The sequence below is a fragment of the Podarcis tiliguerta genome (assembly GCF_965153285.1).
Source record: "Podarcis tiliguerta genome assembly, chromosome: 13".
Lineage (NCBI taxonomy): Eukaryota > Metazoa > Chordata > Lepidosauria > Squamata > Lacertidae > Podarcis > Podarcis tiliguerta.
In genome coordinates this window covers 10731215-10752964 of record NC_139546.1, presented here as the reverse complement: position 1 = coordinate 10752964, position 21750 = coordinate 10731215, and the positions used below count along the sequence as shown (strand labels likewise).

Below are 21750 nucleotides of genomic sequence, written 5' to 3'. Positions count from 1 at the left end.
GGGTGGGTAGATCTTGTGTCTTCCAATACTTTGCGATAAGTATTCTTGCTGCTGTTGTGGCATACATAAAGTTCTATCCTTCTTTGGCACCAATTGGCCGACCATGCCCAGGAGAAAGACCTCTGGTTTCTTCAAGAAGGTATATTTAAATACCTTTTTCATTTCATTATATATCATCTCCCAGAAAGTCTTAATCCTTGGGCACGTCCACCAAAGGTGAAAGAATGTACTTTCAGTCTCTTTACATTTCCAACATTTATTATCGGGCAAATGATAGATTTTTGGAAGCTTGACTGGTGTTATGTACCACCTGTAAATCATTTTCATTAAATCCTCTTTACAACCTCCTGTATCAAAACAACTGCAAACCCTACCGTAGCATAAACAATGCTTGCGCGAACTACATTAGGATGGATCTGTGGCGGAAGCTGGTCCCCTCTCAGTGTTCATTGGACATCTCTGGATTGAGGTGGCAGCAGGGGGAGGAATAGAAGAGTGTACGAGATGTATGTGTCTCTGTTAACAATATTAGTAGTAGTGTTTATCCCCTAGACGTGAGCAGGCAGAATATTAGAGTGTGTGTGTATGGATAAAAAAGTCGGGTGACACCCCCAGCCTCTGCAAGATTCCCGGGGGTTCCAGGCACTCACCCAGTGTCTGTGTTCCTTTAGAGCATGGGTAGGCAAACTAAGGCCCGAGAGCTGGATCCGGCTCAATCGCCTTCTAAATTCAGCCCGCAGACGGTCTGGGAATCGGCGTGTTTTTACATGAGTAGAATGTGTCCTTTTATTTAAAATGCATTTCTGGCTTATTTGTGGGGCCTGCCTGCTGTTTTTACATGAGTAGAACGTATGCTTTTATTTAAAATGCATCTCTGGGTTATTTGTGGGGCATAGGAATTCGTTCATTCCCCCCCCCCCCAAATATAGTCCGGCTCCCCACAAGGTCTGAGGGACAGTGGGCCGTCCCCCTGCTGAAAAAGCTTGCTGACCCCTGCTTTAGAGAATTGAGACACAGCGGAGATAGTCGTAGCTTTAAGAAATATGGTTTATTCACCTATTTACACCTTCAGTCTGCATGGAGGGAGTCCAGATTGTACAGCATGGTCAAGAGGGGCTTGCACCCCACAGCAGGCCACAGGCCAGCCTTCAGCCAGCCTGCCCAAGATGGAACCCAGTCTTTCTTTCTCTTCCTCCTCCACCTCTTCAGAACACCCTGCTAAAAACACTCTTTTCCTGTCACTTCACACCCTGGCAACCTTCTAAACCCCTTGTCTCTGTTCACACCACCACAGGAAGGCCGAGAAGTGGGTCTTGAAGTCTGGGCAGCCCAGGACCTCCAAGCACACTGCCCAGGCTTGCGTCCAGAAGAGGTTCACTTTGGTGCTGAATATTCAAGCGATTTGATTTCTCACTCTCAAGACGGAAGGATGACAACCACAATACAGTGGTACCTTGGGTTACATATGCTTCAGGTTACAGACTCCACTAACCCAGAAATAGTACCTCGGGTTAAGAACTTTGCTTCAGGATGAGAACAGAAATCGTGCTCCGGCGGCGTGGCAGCAGCGGGAGTCCCCATTAGCTAAAGTGGTGCTTCAGGTTAAGAAGAGTTTCAGGTTAAGAACAGACCTCCAGAACGAATTAACTACTTAACCTGAGGTACCACTGTATCGTGATCTGAACATCATACGGGTTTCGGATAATGAACTGACCTCTGGAACGAATTAAGTACTTAACCCAAGGTACCACTGTACATGTGTGTGTACACAAACCAGCTTCCAGACAGAGAAAAATTCTGAAGACAACTTTTCATTTAAAGAGTCCTCCTTGTACCACCTGGGACATAAAGGAAGATCACACAACCTCTCTTAGCCCTTTCAGCAGGCAAGCAGAAAGTTGCCAGCAATTGCAATGAAGGGGTGCTGTGAAGAGTCATAGAGCCATCAAGGAGGCATTGTGCTCTCTTCTCCACTCCCTCAAGTACATATGAATCTCTACTGCATCTCCTAAAACAGGTGGCTTTGAAGATTTGGTGGGACTACAACTCCCATAATCCCCAACCACTGGCCTGAGAGGTGGAGGGAGGTCGAACTTCAATAGCACCAGGTTAGTCACCCCTCCCTGGTACTGCAAAGGCACACCCAACCTTGAGGACAGAGGACATTTTTTCACCAAACGCAAGTAAGGTCGTACAGAAAAAGACAGACAAAAACTCTGATCTAGACAATGGGGCCTCCATCTTTTTTTTTTATTTTCTTCAAATTTAAAAACTACTTGGCAATATTACTGACGAAACACAGGAGTGTTGCTTCGGGTGTCAGTGAATCCTTGGAAAAAGAAGAGAGGAGCTTTTTGCACACTGTTTGGGCTCTGAGAGGAAGTGGGCAAGCAACATGGCAGCGCAGCTGAAGACCACATTCAAGAAAGCCCACCAGTGTAGGGGGTCTGGGTATTTGTCTTGCTTCCTCCAGCAAATGTGCTTCCAGAGGGTTGCTTTGAAGAAAAATAGGGTCGTTCCAAAGGGAAAAGGTCACACGAGAGCTTTGTGTTCCCCTTTCGGTTCCGGTTTGGGGCAGCGGAGAAAGGAAGCTTTTCGGTAAGAGAGGGGATTCGAAACCGCACGCCAACTTTTGATCCTTGCGCAGCGCAAGAATGGCAACAAAAGAAAATATCCCGTGAAGAAAGGTGTCTCTGAGACCAGCCATGGTGGAGGCGGTGCCTTTAAGAGCTGGCATTTCACCACTACACCCTTTAGTCTTGAAACGTACATAGCAAGTTGTCCAGAGGCTGGACCGCGTGATGGTGCCGTGTCCAGCCACTCGTCTTGGCAGACGAGGAGGGCTCACCGACGCCTGAAGGCTCGCGATATTCTCCAGGCGTTGGGCTCTTCGTAGCGGTTGTAAAGGGGCTCCAGACGCTGCTGCTTCTTCTGCTTGCTGAGTTTTGTGGGGTCGGAGACCTTGAAGAAGGCAGGGGCGAACTCCACCAGCCAGCGGGGATCGATGGTGGTGACCTCCCGCATATACTCTTTCGTGGTGAGCACCAACTCATGATACACCACCCTGCAAGGAAAGGGGGACAGGTGAGTTAGGCCATCTCTCCCCAAAATGCGGCTCACTCTAAAAACCCTTTCCTCTATGTGAAATATGAAGGTAGATCCCCTACACCAGGCATGGCCAAACTTGGGCCTCCAGCTGTTTCGGGACTACAATTCCCATCATCCCCGACCACTGGTCCTGTTAGCTAGGGATGATGGGAGTTGTAGTCCCAAAACACCTGGAGGGCCAAGTTTGGCCATGCCTGCCCTACACCAAGGGTATCTATATACGGCATTGTTTCTTGAACTTGGGTCCCCCAGCTGTTGCCGGACTACAACTCCCATCATCTCTGACCACTGACCCCGCTAGCTAGGGATGATGGAAGTCGTAGTCCAACAACACCCGGGGACCCAGGTTTGAGAAACACTGCCGTAGGATCAACAAGAACAAGGACATAAATCAAACAGAGCTTGCAGTCTTCAGCAATGCGACAGCTGGTTTGGAATCCCTCCCCCAAACAAATTTGGCGTTGAAATATGACAAGACGAAAGCATGTGTATTTCAAAAGGTCTCCAGGTGTGACAGGAGCAAATTCCTGCAGGGCTAAGATACCGTATATACCGTTTAAAATGCATGCCACACTTTTATTTGTATTCACTCTTGCTTGCCAACCCCACACTCCTTCCTCCTGTAAGAACCACCTAGACCAAGGCTGGGAAAGCATTTTGGCTCCACAAGACAGACCCTTATCAGGATCTGCCTTGCGGACCACCCACCTGTCACCACCCACCTGTCAATTAAGTGACATCGCAATGGGCGTCATGCTTTGAAGCCTCAAAGTTGGGACCTCAAAGCACTTTTGCAAGGAGCTTGAAGGTCCCGACTTCAGAGCCTAGCAAAGCAGAGCGCATGGGGTGTGCAAAGGATGAAGTTCCCTTGCATTTCTGAATCAAGCTGGATTGTTTTCTCTTTGTACCAGCTGATGTACAGGGGGGTCAACCCTACTTAGCATCTTCCTTCCAATAATTTAGGGGGTGGGCAATGCTTTGCGGGGGGTGGGGAGCTTGCTTTGCTGACTGGGAGAGGCCGCCGGGACCATATAGCACGGGTCTTGAAAGACCTACACTGGCTCCCAGTACGTTTCCGAGCACAATTCAAAGTGTTTGTGCCGACCTTTAAAGCCCTAAACGGCCTCGGCCCAGGATACCTGAAGGAGCGTCTCCACCCTCATCGTTCAGCCCAGACACTGAGATCCAGCGCTGAGGGCCTTCTGGCATTTCTCTCATTGAGAGAAGTGAGGTTACAGGGAACCAGACAGAGAAGAAGAAGAAGAGTTTGGATTTGATATCCCGCCTTTCACTCCCTTTAAGGAGTCTCAAAGCGGCTAACATTCTCCTTTCCCTTCCTCCCCAACAACAAACACTCTGTGAGGTGAGTGGGGCTGAGAGACTTCAGAGAAGTGTGGCTGGCCCAAGGTCACCCAGCAGCTGCAGGTGGAGGAGCGGAGACGCGAACCCGGAGGGCCTTCTCGGTAGTGGCACCCGCCCTGTGGAACGCCCTCCCTTCAAATGTGAAGGAAATAAGCAGCTATCTTATCTAACAGAACATACGAAGGCAGCCCTTTTTAGGGACGTTTTTAATATTTAATGCTGTATTGATTTTAACACTCGATTGGGAGCCGCCCAGAGTGGCTGGGGAAACTCAGCCAGATGGGCGGGGTATAAATAATATTATTATTATTATTACATGCTACTTCCCAGGACTGCATTCAAATCCTTTGCAAGCCTCCCCACGTGGTTCTGTTCAACAGTAAATGGGGTGGAAGCCCATGAGCTCCCCCTTAACTTTCAACTGTGTCATACAAACATCCCTTTGCTTGGTAGAAACAATGACGTCTGGCAGCCCCAGCCTCCTTACCATTCAGGTTGCCGGTTGAAGAGGGCACTTGAGGGGTGGATGTAGACAACCTGCTGGTCAATCAAGGTCCGGTAGCCCTCTTGGGGATCCTTCTTGGCGGCATTCCGGAAGAAACCGCTGCAAATGGCTTTCTGGACGCGTACGGTGGCTTTTCCACATGACACTACGTCCAGCTTGTGCCTGTCCAACCAGAGTGGTGGTGGAAGAGTTTAGAACAGAAGCTTCGGTTGATGCAAATCCAGACTGCCCTACATCCAAGTCCACATACAAACTCCACAGCTAAAACTTTTCTGCGATCCCCAACAAAGTGCTCTGCTTGAAAGAGAGGTTTGCCCAGCTCAAAAACTTATGTTCAACTTTTTGAAATTAGATTATCTTCGTCAGGTGTACTATTTCTGCCGCTCTAGTGCTTAGCGGAAGGGGCACGGGTGGCACTGTGGGTTAAACCACAGAGCCTAGGGCTTGCCGATCAGAAGGTCGGCGGTTTGAATCCCCGTGACGGGGTGAGCTCCCGTTGCTTGGTCCCTGCTCCTGCCAACCTAGCAGTTTGAAAGCACGTCAAAGTGCAAGTAGATAAACAGGCACCACTCCAGCGGGAAGGTAAACGGCATTTCTGTGCGCTGCTCTGGTTTGCCAGAAGCGGCTTAGTCATGCTGGCCACATGACCCAGAAGCTGTACACCGGCTCCCTCGGCCAGTAAAGCGAGATGAGTGCCACAACCCCAGAGTTGGTCACAACTGGGGTCAGGGGTCCCTTTACCTTTAGTGCTTAGCGGCGGTGGCGGGGAGAATAAGTTAAGTATTGCCTCCTACCATGAGCACATTCCTAACTAATTAAGACTAGGGCTGGGCAATGTATGGCTGCGTGTTTGCCTCCTTGTGAGCAAGCGGGGCAGCCACTCTCTGTCCTCCCGAGCGACCAATGGGGAGGAAAGAGACTGGCCACCTACCCTGCTTGCTTGCTCAGAGGCAAACTCGCAGCCAGCCAGGCAGATGGGAGAGCAGGCGATTTGAGCTGGGAATACATCATGGCGCTGCCAGCACAGCGCAGGTAGGCAGGCAGGTGTGCTGGCAGTGGCCTGGGAGCTGCGCTGTATTGCCAGCTCAAAAAGTATGAAACCAGTACAGTGGTGCCCCGCAAGACGAAATTAATTCGTTCTGTGAGTTTTTTCGTTCTACGAGTTTTTTCGTCTTGCGAAGCACCAATGCGTATTGACAGTTTCCCATAGGAATGCATTGGCGTTTTTTTTAAAAAAGGTGCGAAGCAAGCCCATAAGGAAATCCGTCTTGCGAAGCACCTCAGAAAACGGAACACTCTTTCGTCTTGCGAGTTTTTCGTCTTCCGAGGCATTCATCTTGCGGGGCACCACTGTACAGTGGTACCTAGGGTTACATACGTTTCAGGTTACATACACTTCAGGTTACAGACTCCGCTAACCCAGAAATAGTACCTTGGGTTAAGAACTTTGTTTCAGGATGAGAACAGAAATCGTGCTCTGGTGGCGCGGTGGCAGCAGGAGGCCCCATTGGCTAAAGTGGTGCTTCAGGTTAAGAACAGTTTCAGGTTAAGAACAGACCTCCAGAACGAATTAAGTACTTAACCTGAGGTACCACTGTATCGTGATCTGAACATCATACGGGTTTCGGATAATGAACTGAAAACCGGCCAGCTCTAATTAAGACTCTGCAAGGCTGAGATGCCTTTGGGAGCCCTGACACACAGAATGGATGCTTCCCCCGTTGTCTCCCCCGCCCCAAGCACGCAATAGAAGAAGAAAATTAAAACACAATTAAAAAGCCCATATGAGCACTGAACGTAATGGACGTCCCGGCTCCCATCTTCAACCACGAATCCATTGGCGAGCTGCAGACCACCTAAACAAAGCTCATGGACCACTGGTCCACGACAGTTTGGGAACATCCTGTTCTAGCACATTTCTCCTGTCCGTGGCCAGACCCTCACCTATCCATGATGCCTAACATCTGTTTGCGAATATCCTGGGCACGGCGCAGCGAGCGGGCTTGGATGAAGTTCTCATAGCACCAGGGATTGGAGAACTTGTTGTTCTTCCAGGAGTTGTACACAGCCAGAAGCGTGAGGTGGTCCCCTTCCGTCTGGTGAAACTTGGCTTTCTTCTGGTCAGCGAGAGCTTGCTTGTCCTACAACGCACACAAGCAAAACAGGAAGCGAGGTTTCTCCAGCAGCCCCCCTGCCATCAGGAACAGCAAAAGAACATGGACAGAACTCTGGCTTATAAGGAATCGGTTTCTGGAGGAGCCAATCTATTTTACCTAAAATTTACAAAATGGCAACAAGTGCATGCACAAAATGGTAGTATCTACGCAGGTAAGCTTAAAAAAGGCACAATCACAAATATTTTTAACAACATTTACAGTCTTGCCTTGGAAGTTGAGCGGAATCCATTCTGGAAGTCTGTTCGACTTCCAAAACGTTCAGAAACCAAAGCACGGCTTCCGATTGGCTGTAGGAAGCTCTTGCAGCCAATCATAAGCCCCGTGGACATTTGGGTTCCAAAGAACATTCACAAACCGGAACACTCAATTCCAGGTTTGCGGCGTTCAGGAGCCAAAACGTCCGAGTTCCAAGGTACAACTATATAGCCTTTGAACCAATTATTGGAACCCATCACCCGATTTTCTGTAGTCATTATTTGTTATTGGACTATTTTAAGGGGCCGGCATTACCAAGGGATTTGTGCTAATGTTTCTGGACAGATGCAGACAGACTGTGGGGTGTGGGAAGAGAATTGGTTTGCCTTCTATTACACTGGCACCTTCAATTACTTGTGCAAACTGAACACACAAACTGTTTCTATATATATATATATATATATATATATATATATATATATATATATGCATTTCAACACCACATTTTGATTTTCATCTCTAGTTGATGAAGCAATTCAAGGCTGGCTGGCTCATGACACAAACTGAACAAAAGTTGCACATTTTATTGCTCATCTGCAAGGGGCCACAGCCTATGCTCTTTCCCCCTTTTAATAATAATAATAATAATAATAAATTTAATTTATATCCCGCCCTCCCCAGCCAAAGCCGGGCTCAGGGCGGCTAACAACACTAAAATAGTGCAACATTATAAAAACATTATAACAATTAATTAAAATCAAAATTGATGGCAACCATAAACTAAAGTTTTGTAAAGATTGCCAAAGGAGGGAGTCAGGCTGCACCCCGACCAAAGGCCTGGTGGAACAGCTCTGTCCTGCAGGGCCCTTGTCTCTTGTGACAGAGCGTTCCACCAGGTCAGAGCCACAGCCGAAAAAGCCCTGGCTCTAGTTGAGGCCAGCCTAACCTCTCTGTGGCCTGGGACCTTCAAGATGTTTTTATTTGAAGACCGTAAGTTCCTCTGTGGGGCATACCAGGAGAGGCGGTCCCTTTTGACATCATTTTAGGCTGTATACACCTTCTAGAGCGGGTGTGGAGAACCTCTGGCCCTCCAAATGTTGCAGAAATACAACTCCCATCGGCCCCAACAAGTATAGCCAATGGTCAGGGATGATGGGAGATGTAGTTTAGCAACAGCTGGAGGGCCAAAGGTCCCCTACATCTGCTCTAGAGTAAGGCATCTGACCTGCTGAAATATCTGCTAGTTATGGGATGGACAATATCAAATAACGGTCAAGGATTTAAAACATCCGCTTATTACAAACGTTAACACAAGGGACTCAATGATAATTCAACATTAGTTAACAGGGAATCAATCACAGCTAGCTGGCACATCAACCCTGCGCACTTCCTAGTGTGCCCGATCTACATCATCTTCTTGTTGATTTTTGTTATTTTGAATTTACTGACATGCTCTGTTGTTTTGTACATTTGGCATTTCCAACGTTCTCCTTTTTTAACGTTTTGAAGGTTTGTGGCAAGCCTCTTTGAGCACAGCTCGTTGTGGAAAAGTGGCACGTAAAACCAAAAAATTAATCAATTTCCCAAAACAAGGAGTTGATGCCGGGTAACTCTAGCTGCGCAAAGTGAATCCGTGACAGGGAACTGCAGTCTCCCACATCTAGGTCCCACCAGACCAGCACTCCATGTTCTTTTCCTCTTCCCTGACGCTAGCCCAGCTGCGACCAGTGCCAGGCTGCCTTGAGAGTCCAATGCCCCAAACGTGCCCATTTACCTTGGGTCGGTAGAAGACGTTCTGCACCGACAACATGGAGACAATGGTGAGCATTTCCTCGCTGCATCCCAGATGCACCGACATGATGAGCATCTTGCACAACATGGGCTCCAGGGGGAACTCGGCCATCTGTCGGGAAGGAAGGGAACGGCATTCACAGCTGGTTATTTCTTCGAATCTGTGCAGCCTCCCCAAGCAGTGGCAGTCAACCTGATTGCAGCAAACCCCCGAACTTTGCCTTGGGGGTGGGGGGGAGGAACAGAATGCCCCAAGTACTTGCACACACATTTCAATACTCCCTCTTTGATTTTCATTTCTACCTTATGAAGCTGGTTGTCTGGTATAGCTATCATAACTGAAGCTCTTGCTTCCCAGAGATGGTTCCCAGAGCATACCAGGCAAATCCAGGGCTAGGGACCTCTAACCATCTCTTGCTCCAGTTCTGCACTGGGAGCTTTCCCCCACCCCCAAAGTCAGGGCAGGTCACAAGGGTTTAGCACACCCGCAATGGATTTCAGGATTCTGGCAAGCTCAGCCAGCTTGTTCTCTCCTTTTGTTAAACACGTTTCTAGTTCTTATGGGTGAGAAATTAGAAATACCGTATTTTTCGCTCTATGAGACGCACCTAGTTTTTTGGAGAAGGAAAACAAGAAAAAAAAAAATTCTGAATCTCAGAAGCCAGAACAAGAGGGATCGCTGCGCAGCGAAAGCAGCGATCCTTCTTGCTGTTCTGGCTTCTGGGATAGCTACACAGCCTGCATTCACTCCATAAGACACACACATTTCTCCTTACTTTTTAGGAGGGAAAAAGTGAGTCTTATAGAGCAAAAAATACGGTACGTATCATCTATCTTCTGTTTCTGGTACAATCTGAGGGAGAAAGGCTGAGCAGAGATTTCCAGATCACTGGGGTAGGGAGAAAAGGAACCCTCTGCGGTTCCTTCTCCCCCATACTGCTGCATCTATTTCCGGGCCCATTTCCACTATTTTCAGATCTACACTGGCTCACAGTATGTTTCTGAGCACAATTCAAAGTGTTGGTGCTGACCTTTAAAGCCCTAAACGGCCTCAGCCCACTAGACCTGAAGGAGCGTCTCCACCCCCATTGTTCAGCCCGGACACTGAGGTCCAGCTCCGAAGGCCTTCTGGTGGTTCCTTCACTGTGAGAAGCGAGGTTACAGGGAACCAGGCGGAAGGCCTTCTTAGTAGTGGCACCCACACTGTGGAAGGCCCTCCCATCAGATGTCAAGGAGATAAATAACTATACAACTTTAAGAAGACATTTGAAGGCAGCCCTGTATCTGGAAGTTTTTAAATGTTTGATGTTTTAATCTGCTGGAAGCAACCCAGTCAGATGGGTGGCATATAAATAATGACAATCAAAATCCCAGAACTTTAATGCAATAACAAATAAGGAGGAACAGCAAATGTAAGCAGACTCAAGTTGCTTATTCTAGCTGCAAAAAACTAGGTTCTACAAGTAGTGTTTCCCAAAGATTCCCCGAGCTTGGATATCCCTTCCATCACCCCCATCCCCACAGCCATGAGACCTGAAGAGTGCAGGGCCTACCCGGCGTCCCAGTCGGGTGAGCAGCCCTTCGTCATCCAGGGCACCCAGAGTGTACAGCTGCTCCATTGCGGTGATCAGAGTTTCCATTGGCGGAGCATCCATGAAATCAAAGGAGAGCAGGTCGTTGATTCCCATAGCCTGTGTGCGTGCGTGAGAGAGAGGGAGGAGAGAACATGAGGTGTGCTGTACAAACATCTGGATAAAAAAGGTAAAGGCAAAAGACTAATTCATCATGCGAAAGGCTGGGCTGGATGAATCCCAACCTGGAATTAAGATTGCCGGAAGAAATATCAACAACCTCCGATATGCAGATGACACAACCTTGATGGCAGAAAGTGAGGAGGAATTAAGGAACCTTTTAATGAGGGTGAAAGAGGAGAGCGCAAAATATGGTCTGAAGCTCAACATCAAAAAAACCAAGATCATGGCCACTGGGCCCATCACCTCCTGGCAAACAGAAGGGGAAGAAATGGAGGCGGTGAGAGATTTTACTTTCTTGGGCAAACTGCGGGAGGCAGTGGAAGACAGAAGTGCCTGGAGTGCTCTAGTCCATGGGGTCACGAAGAGTTGGACACGACTAAACAACTAAACAACAACAAAAGACTCCTGGATGGTTAAGTCCAGTCAAAGGCGACTATGGGGTTGTGGCGCTCATCTCGCTTTCAGGCCGAGGGAGCTGGCGTTTGTCCGCAGGCAGTTTTCCAGGTCATGTGGCCAGCATGACTAAACCGCTTCTGGCACAGCAGGACACCGGGACAGAAGCCAGAGCGCATGGAAACGCCGTTAACCTTCCCGCTGCAGTGGTACCTATTTATCTACTTGCACTGGCATGCTTTCGAACTGCTAGGTTGGCAGGAGCTGGGACAGAGCAACGGGAGCTCACTCAGTCACAGGGATTCGAGCTGCCGACCTTCTGATCGGCAAGCCCAAGAGGCTCAGTGGTTTAGACCATGCCTTGTACAAACATCTTCCACCGCCCTGACCAAATGAAAAGAACCTAGCTCACCAGGGAGAAGAGATGGTGGAAGAAGATTGGAAATTTTTAAAATTTTATTTAGAGTAATATAGCATAATTAAGGAATGTTGGGAGATGGTGGAATGAAATTATATGACTTTAGTAGAAATATGATAAGGATTTAAGATTTAAGGATTTAAGATTTAAGGATTTTAGATTTAAGTATAGATAAATTTTAAGATTTTGATGGTAAGATAAGGTTAAAATAAATTAAGATAATTAAACGATAGTAAGCAGTGAAAGATGGAAAGGATTTGCTGATTTAATTATTAACTGGAATACAAAAATGGGAGGTGGGAGGAGGTCGAGGAAACAAGTCATTGAAAGATAAAGATATGAAAAATGGATGTGTTTTTAAATGTTTTTGTTTTTTCTTGTTGTGTGGATGTATTGTCTTCTTTTTTGCTTTTATTTTTGATGTATTATCTCTTAATTTTTTTCTTTTCTTTTTTTTATATATATACTGTTTTTTTTTTGTTTTTTTTCTTGTAATTATAAAACTTTTAATAAATATCATTTTTTTTAAAAAAAGAAAAGAACCCAGCTCAAGCGCTACAAACAGAAGGAAGGTTCATTTTACAAGGCGCTACAAAGATACTCTGCAAGGCTTTTCTAGAGATGGCTCTGCCATAAGAGACCAGCTGCTGCGTCACCAGCGCCTACCTTAAGGGACAGCACAGTGCTGGCCAAGTTGGTCCTCTGGATCTCAGGCACGTTGGTGGTGAGCATCTCGTCGCGGTAGGCCCGTTCTGTGTACAGCCGGTAGCACTTGCCCGGCCCGGTTCTCCCAGCCCTCCCAGCTCGCTGCTTGGCTTGGGCCTGCAGGAATCACAGATAACAAACCAGGTCAGCAAATTACTTTCTCTCTCTCTCCCCCCCTTTCTATAATTTTTATTAGATTTTCTGTTCTACATTTTAGGATATTCATTTAAGCAACCTTAAACTATCAATGCTTTCCCTTCTTCTAGTTCCATGGTTCATTTTGCATAACGTAAATCCTTGCATATTTTATATAAAATAAACCAGTTTTCCATTATTACATTCATCAAAACTATTTACGCTATTGAATTTATCTTAATAAATTTCAAATATACACAATTCCGCCGCCCACATATATTCAATAAACATTTTCCAATCTTCTTTAAATGTATGTTCTTCTTGTTCTCTTATTCTATATGTTAGGTTTGCCAGCTGCGCATATTCCATCAGTTTAAGTTGCCATTCTTCTTTAGTTGTGACCTTGCTCATTTTCCATTTTTGGGCTAACAGAACATAATCCGCAGTAGTGGCATACATAAAGGTAAAGGGACCCCTGACCATTAGGTCCAGTCGTGACCGACTCTGGAGTTGCGGTGCTCATCTCGCTTTATTGGCCGAGGGAGCCAGAGTACAGCTTCCGGGTCATGTGGCCAGCATGACTAAGCCGCTTCTGGCGAACCAGAGCAGCGCACGGAAACGCCGTTTACCTTCCCGCCGGAGCGGTACCTATTTATCTACTTGCACTTTGACGTGCTTTCGAACTACTAGGTGGGCAGGAGCAGGGACCGAGCAACGGGAGCTCACCCCGTCGCGGGGATTCGAACCGCCAACCTTCTAACCGGCAAGTCCTAGGCTCTGTAGTTTAGACCACAGCGCCACCCGCATCCCTAGTGGCACACATAAATAACCTTTTTTGACACCTGGGAATTTCCATCTGAATTATCCCCAACGAAAAGGACTCTGGGTTTTGTTTTTTAAGTACTTTTAAACCTTTTTTCCAATTTATGACAAATGATTTCCCAGCAAATTACTTTTGACTGCCCCCTCAGTGCATTTTATTTAGCACCAGGGAACTATAGCTGCAGTATGGAATATGGAAACCACACCATCACAGGTTTTGCAGGTCCGAAACAGGTGTGAGAAAATATGAAGGAAGGAAACATGGTTAGCAGTGAAGCAGCCCAGAAGGAAGTGAAGGGAAGATGGGGCTCGTCATCCTGGGAAGGTGGCCCATCTAGGAGAAGGGAGTCTCTGATCCTAAACTTCCCCTGCCCTGATTGGATGGCGCCTTGTACGCCTCCTTCCGGCAACTCCTGCAGCCAAGCTGGTGCCAAACGTATTGCTCTGCTTTTCCTTTGGACCACATCAGGGAGGCCGAAAGGGGTGTGTGTGTCTTGTCGTCCGGGCAGCCCAGGACCTCCATACACACTGCCTAGGCTTCTGCACTGAGGAACGTCACTTTGGTCCAATAGGAGTATAGCATCTAGATCAAGGGAAGTAATAGTGCCACTGTATTCCGCTCTGGTCAGACCTCACCTGGAGTACTGTGTCCAGTTCTGGGCACCACAGTTCAAGAAGGATACTGACAAACTGGAACGTGTCCAGAGGAGGGCAACCAAAATGGTCAAAGGCCTGGAAACGATGCCTTATGAGGAACGGCTAAGGGAGCTGGGCATGTTTAGCCTGGAGAAGAGGAGGTTAAGGGGTGATATGATAGCCATGTTCAAATATATAAAAGGATGTCACATAGAGGAGGGAGAAAGGTTGTTTTCTGCTGCTCCAGAGAAGCGGACACGGAGCAATGGATCCAAACTACAAGAAAGAAGATTCCACCTAAACATGAGGAAGAACTTCCTGACAGTAAGAGCTGTTCGACAGTGGAATTTGCTGCCAAGGAGTGTGGTGGAGTCTCCTTCTTTGGAGGTCTTTAAGCAGAGGCTTGACAACCATATGTCAGGAGTGCTCTGATGGTGTTTCCTGCTTGGCAGGGGGTTGGACTCGATGGCCCTTGTGGTCTCTTCCAACTCTATGATTCTATGACTGCTAACACAGCGGGTTGACTTCAGTCCTGGAGGCACACTCCACTGTCTCTCAAGACTGGTGGACGCCAACAACAACCAGCCCAGTTGTGACAGAGGAATATGAACCAAGCAAATCTGGTTTTTAGCTTACTGTTGGTTTTAATTATTTTTCTAAGGTTTGAAATTGTTGCTTTTTAACCGGGTTTCCCTGATCATTTTATGGTTTTATTCTTTTTGTAAACCGCTTTGGGGATTTCTTTGCAGTGAAGCGGTATGTAATTTTTTGAAATACGTAAAAATAACTAAATGAGGAAATACGGCAAAAGGTACAACAACATCTCTGTGGAACTAAGGGAGGCTGTTTAGGGTATCCATGGATGCGCCGCACAAACACAGAACTCAGCATTCTAAAAATCAAAAATTTCGTTTTTAAACAAGCAAGCATGTTGCTAGGCCTTAGATTTGGAAATGTGTGGTTATTCCACAAAATCTCAGAAGTGAGGAAGACACACGTGTGTGGCCAAGTCTGAGCAAGAGTTATTCAGAAGCAGAAGACATTCAAATTTCAGAATTCTTGCAGCCTCCAAATTCAGCTACCCTTGGAGTAGAGCATGGGTAGGCAAACTAAGGCCCAGGGGCCGGATCTGGTCCAAACGCCTTCTAAATCTAGCCTGCAGACGGTCCGGGAATCAGCATGTTTTTATATCAGTAGAATGTGTGCTTTTATTTAAAATGCATCTCTGGGTTATTTGTGGGGCAAAGGAATTCGTTCAATTCCCCCCCCCCAATACAGTCCGGCCCCCCACAAGGTCTGAGGGACAGTGGACCGGCCCCTGCTGAAAACGTTTGCTGACCCCTGGAGTAGAGTATGGAAAAGGAAATACAAAAGATGAGAGGGGGCATTCACTGATTAGGGAACACAACTAGAGTGCCATAAAAAGGAGCAAGTTATTCCTGAAGTTTATTTTTATTTGTGGAAGGTGTCTTGGTGACAGGGAGGTGCTGTTCCTGCCGCACTAGGATAGAGCCAGCGTGGTGCAGTGGTTAAGAGCAGTGGACTCGTAATCTGGTGAACTGGGTTCGATTCCCTGCTCCTCCACATGCAGCTGCTGGGTGACCTTGGGCTAGTCACACTTCTCTGAAGTCTCTCAGCCCCACTCACCTCAGAATGTTTGTTGTGGGGGAGGAAGGGAAAGGAGATTGTTAGCCGCTTTGAGACTCCTTAAGGTAAAGGTACCCCTGCCCGTACGGGCCAGTCTTGCGAGACTCTAGGGTTGTGCGTTCATCTCACTCTAAAGGCCGGGAGCCAGCGCTGTCCGAAGACACTTCCGGGTCACGTGGCCAGCGTGACAAGCTGCATCTGGCGAGCCAGCGCAGCACATGGAACGCCGTTTACCTTCCCACTGGTAAGCGGTCCCAATTTATCTACTTGCACCTTTGACGTGCTTTCGAACTGCTAGGTTGGCAGGCGCTGGGAACGAATGACGGGAGCGCACCCCGCCACGGGGATTCGAACCGCCGACCTTTCAATCGGCAAGTCCTAGGTGCTGAGGCTTTAACCCACAGGGCCACCCGCGTCTCTTTTGAGACTCCTTAGGGTAGTGATAAAGCAGGATATCAAATCCAAACTCTTCTAGGACATCCCTATTCACCTTAGAGCTGGATATGGAACAACTGATCGGTTCAAAATTGGGAAAGGAGTACGATAAGGCTGTATATTGTCTCCCTGCTTATTTAACTTATATGCAGAAATCATGCGAAAGGCTGGACTGGATGAATCCCAAGGCGGAATTAAGAGTGCCAGAAGAAATATCAACAACCTCAGATATGCAGATGAAACAACCGTGATGGCAGAAAGTGAGGAGGAATTAAAGAACGTCTTAATGAGGGTGAAAGAGGAGAGCGCAAAATATGGTCTGAAGCTAAATATCAAAAAAACCAAGATCATGGCCACTGGGCCCATTACCTCCTGGCAAATAGAAGGGGAAGAAATGGAGACAGTGAGAGATTTTACTTTCTTGGGCTCCATGATCACTGCAGATGGTGACTGCAGTCACGAAATTAAAAGACCCCTGCTTCTTGGGAGAAAAGCAATGACAAACCTAGACAGCATCTTAAAAAGCAGAGACATCACCTTGCCAACAAAGGTCCATATAGTTAAAGCTATGGTTTTCCCAGTAGTGATGTATGGAAGTGAGAGCTGGACCATAAAGAAGGCTGATCGCCGAAGAATTGATGCTTTTGAATTATGGTGCTGGAGGAGACTCTGGAGAGTCCCATGGACTGCAAGAAGATCATACCTATCCATTCTGAAGGAAATCAGCCCTGAGTGCAAACTGGAAGGACAGATCCTGAAGCTGAGGCTCCAAGACTTTGGCCACCTCATGAGAAGAGAAGACTCCCTGGAAAAGACCCTGATGTTGGGAAAGATGGAGGGCACAAGGAGAAGGGGACGACAGAGGACGAGATGGTGGGACAGTGTTCTCAAAGCTACCAGCATGAGTTTGACCAAATTGCGGGAGGCAGTGGAAGACAGGAGTGCCTGGCGTGCTCTGGTGCATGGGGTCACGAAGAGTTGGACACGACTAAACAACTAAACAACAACAACAACATTCACCTAATAGCACAAGCAGACAAATCATTTTCTTCTCCATATTTCATAGGGCTGAACAAGAGAAATCCATCACATCTGCCAACAGAAATTCTTCTATCTCCCACGGACCCCAGTCGCAGATCTTGTGCAGAACAGCCACCCAGCCACGTACCTGAGAAATAGGTGTCACAACCAGCTGGTCAATTCCTGTCTTTGAGTTGTATACTTTCTGCTTCACAAACCCAGGGTCCACCACATAATAGATGCCGTCAATTGTGAGCGAAGTTTCAGCGATGTTCGTGGCAATGACCACCTAGATAGGACGAAAGTGACAGACACGCAGGGTCAAACAGCATGCTAAACAGGAGGCAGCAAAAGCCTCCACAGACTGGTCCAGAAGGGAACTTTCACAGGAATCGTATGGGGGGGGGGCGCCATCCCTGCCAGAAAGTGGTGGAAGCAGCTACCTTTCGACTCCCTGGGGGAGCTGGGTCAAAGATGCGTGTCTGCATCTCGCTAGGCAGGGCCGAGTAGACGGGCAAGATGATCAGCTCAGGGACGTCAGGACCCAGGGATTTCATTCGCTCATAGAGGATCTCGCAGGCCGTGTCAATCTCCTCCTGGCCAGTCAAAAACACCAGGATGTCTCCTGCAGAAAATAAAAACGGTTCCTCCGATTAGCTCCACCCGCAGGCAGGCCAGGGCACAACATTTACAACTTCAGGAACAGATAATAATAATAATAATAATTTATTATTTATACCCCTCCCATGACTGGCCCAAGGTCACCCAGCAGCTGCATGTGGAGGAGCGGAGACGGGAACCCGGTTCACCAGATTACGAGTCTACCGCTCTTAACCACTACATCACACTGGAAGCCAGAGTGTACGGAAACGCCATTTACCTTTCTGCCACAGTGGTATCTATTTATCTCCTTGCACTGGCGTGGTTTTGAACTGTTAGGTTGGCAGGAGCTGGGACAGATGCAACGGGAGCTCACCCTGTTGTGGGGATTCAAACCGCCAACCTTCTGATTGGCAAGCCCAAGAGTCTCGGTGGTTTAGACCACAGGGCCACCTTGGAAGCTGCAGGAGCGCTCTATGATTACTGCATGGGACTGAAAGCCTTCCATCCTCCAACATGAAGCAACCTTCAAGGTGAACACCAACATTCCATGCCTTACCTGGTGGCTCCGTCAAGTGGATCTGCATGACTGTGATCAGGCTGGCATCCAGGTAATCTGTCTCTGGCTCCTTAGTATAGAGAATCTCCACCGGGTAGGTCCTGCCTGGAATGGTAAAGATGGGAGCCTCGTAGAAGTATTGGGAGAACTTAACTGCGTCCAAGGTGGCCGACGTCACTATCAACTTCATGTCTTGCCTCTTCTGAACCGTCTGCAGGAGAGAAATTGGCAAAGAATGTTCAGTGCAGGAAAAATTGTACGCAGCAACAGAAGCCATGAGAGGGCAACAGCCCTGGCTGGCAGCCAGACTAATCCAAGGACCAATCAAGAGCTAGGGCCCAGGACAGACAGGCTTCTTTCTTATTTTCTGAGCACAGGGTTAAAGGTAAAGGTAAAGGTACCCCTGCCCGTACGGGCCAGTCTTGACAGACTCTAGGGTTGTGCGCCCATCTCACTCAAGAGGCCAAGGGCCAGCGCTGTCCGGAGACACTTCCGGGTCACGTGGCCAGCGTGACATCACTGCTCTGGCGAGTCAGAGCCGCACACGGAAACGCCGTTTACCTTCCCGCTAGTAAGCGGTCCCTATTTATCTACTTGCACCCAGGGGTGCTTTCGAACTGCTAGGTTGGCAGGCGCTGGGACCGAACAGCGGAACGCACCCCGCCACAGGGATTCGAACCGCCGACCTTTCGATCGGCAAGCCCTAGGCGCTGAGGCTTTTACCCACAGCGCCACCCGCGTCCACAGCGCCACAGGGTTACACAGTGGAGAATCCATATCCTTATTAATAAAGCTTTCTGTCGTTGGGAAATGATATATAAATAAATGAAAAAAATGTCTGAAATAACTTTTGTTAAAAAACCAGAAGCTTTTTTTATTAGGAATTATAGCTCCTGAGACTCCAAAGGATCAGAGGAATTGTATGCCACAATAGCTGCTCGGAATTTGGTAGCCCAGAGGTGGAAGGAAGGGACAACCCCCCAACCAAAGAAGAAATGGCAGATCAAGTTGATGGACTATGCCGAAATGGCAAAATTACTGTATTTTTTGCTCTATAGGACGCACTTTTCCCCCTTCAAAAATTAAGCGGAAATGTGTGCCTGTCCTATGGAGCGAATGCAGGCTCCTTGGCTTCAGCAATAGCAACGCGAAGCCTCCGAAGCGGAGAGGGAGTGCTCCCTCCGTGCTCCGGAGGCTTTGCGTTGCTTTCACTGAAGCCTGGAGAGCGAGAGGGGTCAGTGCGCACCGACCCCTCTTGCTCTCCAGGCTTCAGGGAAAGCCGCCTGAAGCCTTCAGAGCACAGTGGGAACTCGCACTGCGCTCCGAAGGCTTCGGGTTCCTTTCGCTGAAGCCGGGAGAACAAGACTCTCCTGGCTTCAGCAGAGAGGGAGAGCTGCGCAGCGCCCCTTCAGCCAAGCGGGAGGAGAAATGGAAGGGGCTCCGTTTCTCCTGCCGCTTTGCTGAAGGGGCGCTGAGCAGAGAGGGGGAGATTTTTTTTTCTCTTGTTCTCCCCCTCTAAAACAAGGTGTGTCCTATACAGTGGTGCCTCGCAAGATGAAAAGAATCCGTTCCGCGAGTCTTTTCGTCTTGCGGTTTTTTCGTCTTGCGAAGCAAGCCCATTAGCGGATTAGCGCTATTAGCGCTATTGACAGTTTAAGGGCTAAAAACGGCTTTTTAAGGCTTAAGGGATTAGCGGTTTTGCTGCTAAAATGCTTTTAGCAGCTTAGCGCTTCAGAAAAAGGGGTTTTGGAGCGAAAAAAAATCGCAAGAATTTTCGTCAATTTTCGTCTTACGAAGCAAGCCCATAGGGAAATTCGTCTTGCGAAGCGCCTCTGCAAACGGAAAACCCTTTCGTCTTGCGGGTTTTCCGTCTTGCGAGGCATTCGTCTTGCGGGGCACCACTGTAGAGTGAAAAATACGGTCACTGGGAAGCTCAGGAATCAAGAGGACAAGAAATTTTAAAAAGAATGGGAAATGTATATAAATGTATATAATGTATAATGTATATACAAAATCAGTGTAAACAGGTCAAAACATTAGTGGGATTTTAAATACAATTGAAATGTAACAGAATGCATGGAATGTAACAAAACTGAGAAAAATGAAAAATTGGAGACGTATTGATATGCAGTTGAAAATAGATCTAAAAGGATCCATGGAAGGGATGGGGGAGGAGTCAAGAGATTCAGAGTAATCTCAATATTTGGATTTCGTATTGTGTTTTGTTGTACATGTTTATTTTTGACAATCAAATTAAACAGACTATAAAAATAACATAAAATAAAATCTTTCATCAATTGCTCTTTCCTAATTCATTAATTTTTTTTGGGGGGGGGGGGGAGAGAGATTTGAAAGATTTGACACCTTTTTCAGGAGACCAAAGAGCACATCGGTGTGTATGGTGCGCTCGTGGGCTTCATCCAACATGATGATGGCATACTGCGTCAGATCCGGGTCGATCAGGCACTCTCGCAGCAACATCCCGTCCGTCATATACTTGATCACTGTCTCTGGACTGGTACAGTCCTCAAACCGGATGGTGTAGCCAACCTGCCAGGAAGAGTGGGGCAAAACAGTCAGGAGGAGGTGAATGGGGAAAATTTCTGCTCTGGCGATTATGTCTTGACTGCCCGCCTGCAAGAAGCAACTGCAAATTTAAAGGTGTACAGCAAAGATAATAATGATATTTATTTATACCACGCCCTCCCCAGCCAAGGCCGGGCTCAGGGCGGCTAACAAGCAATAATAAAAACAAGTTGAACGAATGCAACTTAAAAACAAGATTAAAATATTGAAACATTAAAATATTAAAATGTAGCCTCATCACAGGAGGGGAAAGGAAAAAGAAGGAAAAAAAAGAGGGGGAAGGAATCAAATTGGCTCCAAGCCAAAGGCCAGACAGAACAATTCTGTCTTACAAGCACTGCGGAAAGAAATCAGATCCTGCAGGGCCCTGGTCTCATGAGACAGAGCGTTCCACCAGACCGGAGCCAGAGTTGAAAAGGCCCTGGCTCTGGTTGAAGCTAATCTAACTTCCTTAGGGCCCGGGACCACTAGGGTGTTGCTATTTATGGACCTTGAGGCTCTCCGTGTGGCATACCAGGAGAGGCAGTCCCGTAGGTACGAGGGTCCTAGGCCATGAAGGGCTTTAAAGGTGAAAACCAACACCTTAAATCTGACCCTGTACTCCACCGGGAGCCAGTGCAGCTGGAGAAGCACTGGGTGAGTATGTTTCCATGGCAGAGACCCCGTGAGGAGCCTCGCTGCTGCATTCTGCACCCGCTGGAGTTTCTGGGACAGCTTCAAGGGGAATGGATGGATTCATGGATGGATAGATGGACGCATTCCCGCGTGGATGGGAACCTCTGGCCTGTGGAATAGATCTGCACTTCCCACATGGTCTCTTGCCCATTCCATCGTGTTGGCCCTGAGCACAACCTCACACGGCCTACCCACTCCTGCCAGCTTGAGGAAAGTAATCGGCGCAG

General features: G+C 47.8%; 1 protein-coding gene across 3 annotated transcripts in view; it reads right to left on the bottom strand.

Moving 5' to 3' along the window:
* Window positions 1-1031: 1031 nt before the first annotated feature.
* DHX8 (DEAH-box helicase 8) overlaps window positions 1032-21750 on the bottom strand; it is a 35320-nt gene continuing 14601 nt past the window's right edge. For 2 of the 3 annotated variants that reach the window (XM_083407482.1, XM_083407481.1), the window contains exons 14-24: window positions 20627-20812; window positions 18263-18473; window positions 17547-17728; window positions 17252-17392; window positions 12370-12525; window positions 10692-10829; window positions 9122-9250; window positions 6920-7116; window positions 4958-5137; window positions 1715-3064; window positions 1032-1631 (exon numbers count right to left, since the gene is read on the bottom strand). In XM_083407482.1, the coding sequence (XP_083263608.1) occupies window positions 2845-3064; window positions 4958-5137; window positions 6920-7116; window positions 9122-9250; window positions 10692-10829; window positions 12370-12525; window positions 17252-17392; window positions 17547-17728; window positions 18263-18473; window positions 20627-20812 (1740 nt within the window). In that variant the 3' untranslated portion in view covers window positions 1032-1631; window positions 1715-2844. The remainder of the gene's footprint in view (window positions 1632-1714; window positions 3065-4957; window positions 5138-6919; window positions 7117-9121; window positions 9251-10691; window positions 10830-12369; window positions 12526-17251; window positions 17393-17546; window positions 17729-18262; window positions 18474-20626; window positions 20813-21750) is intronic. The other variant, XM_083407483.1, reaches the window with a different exon arrangement.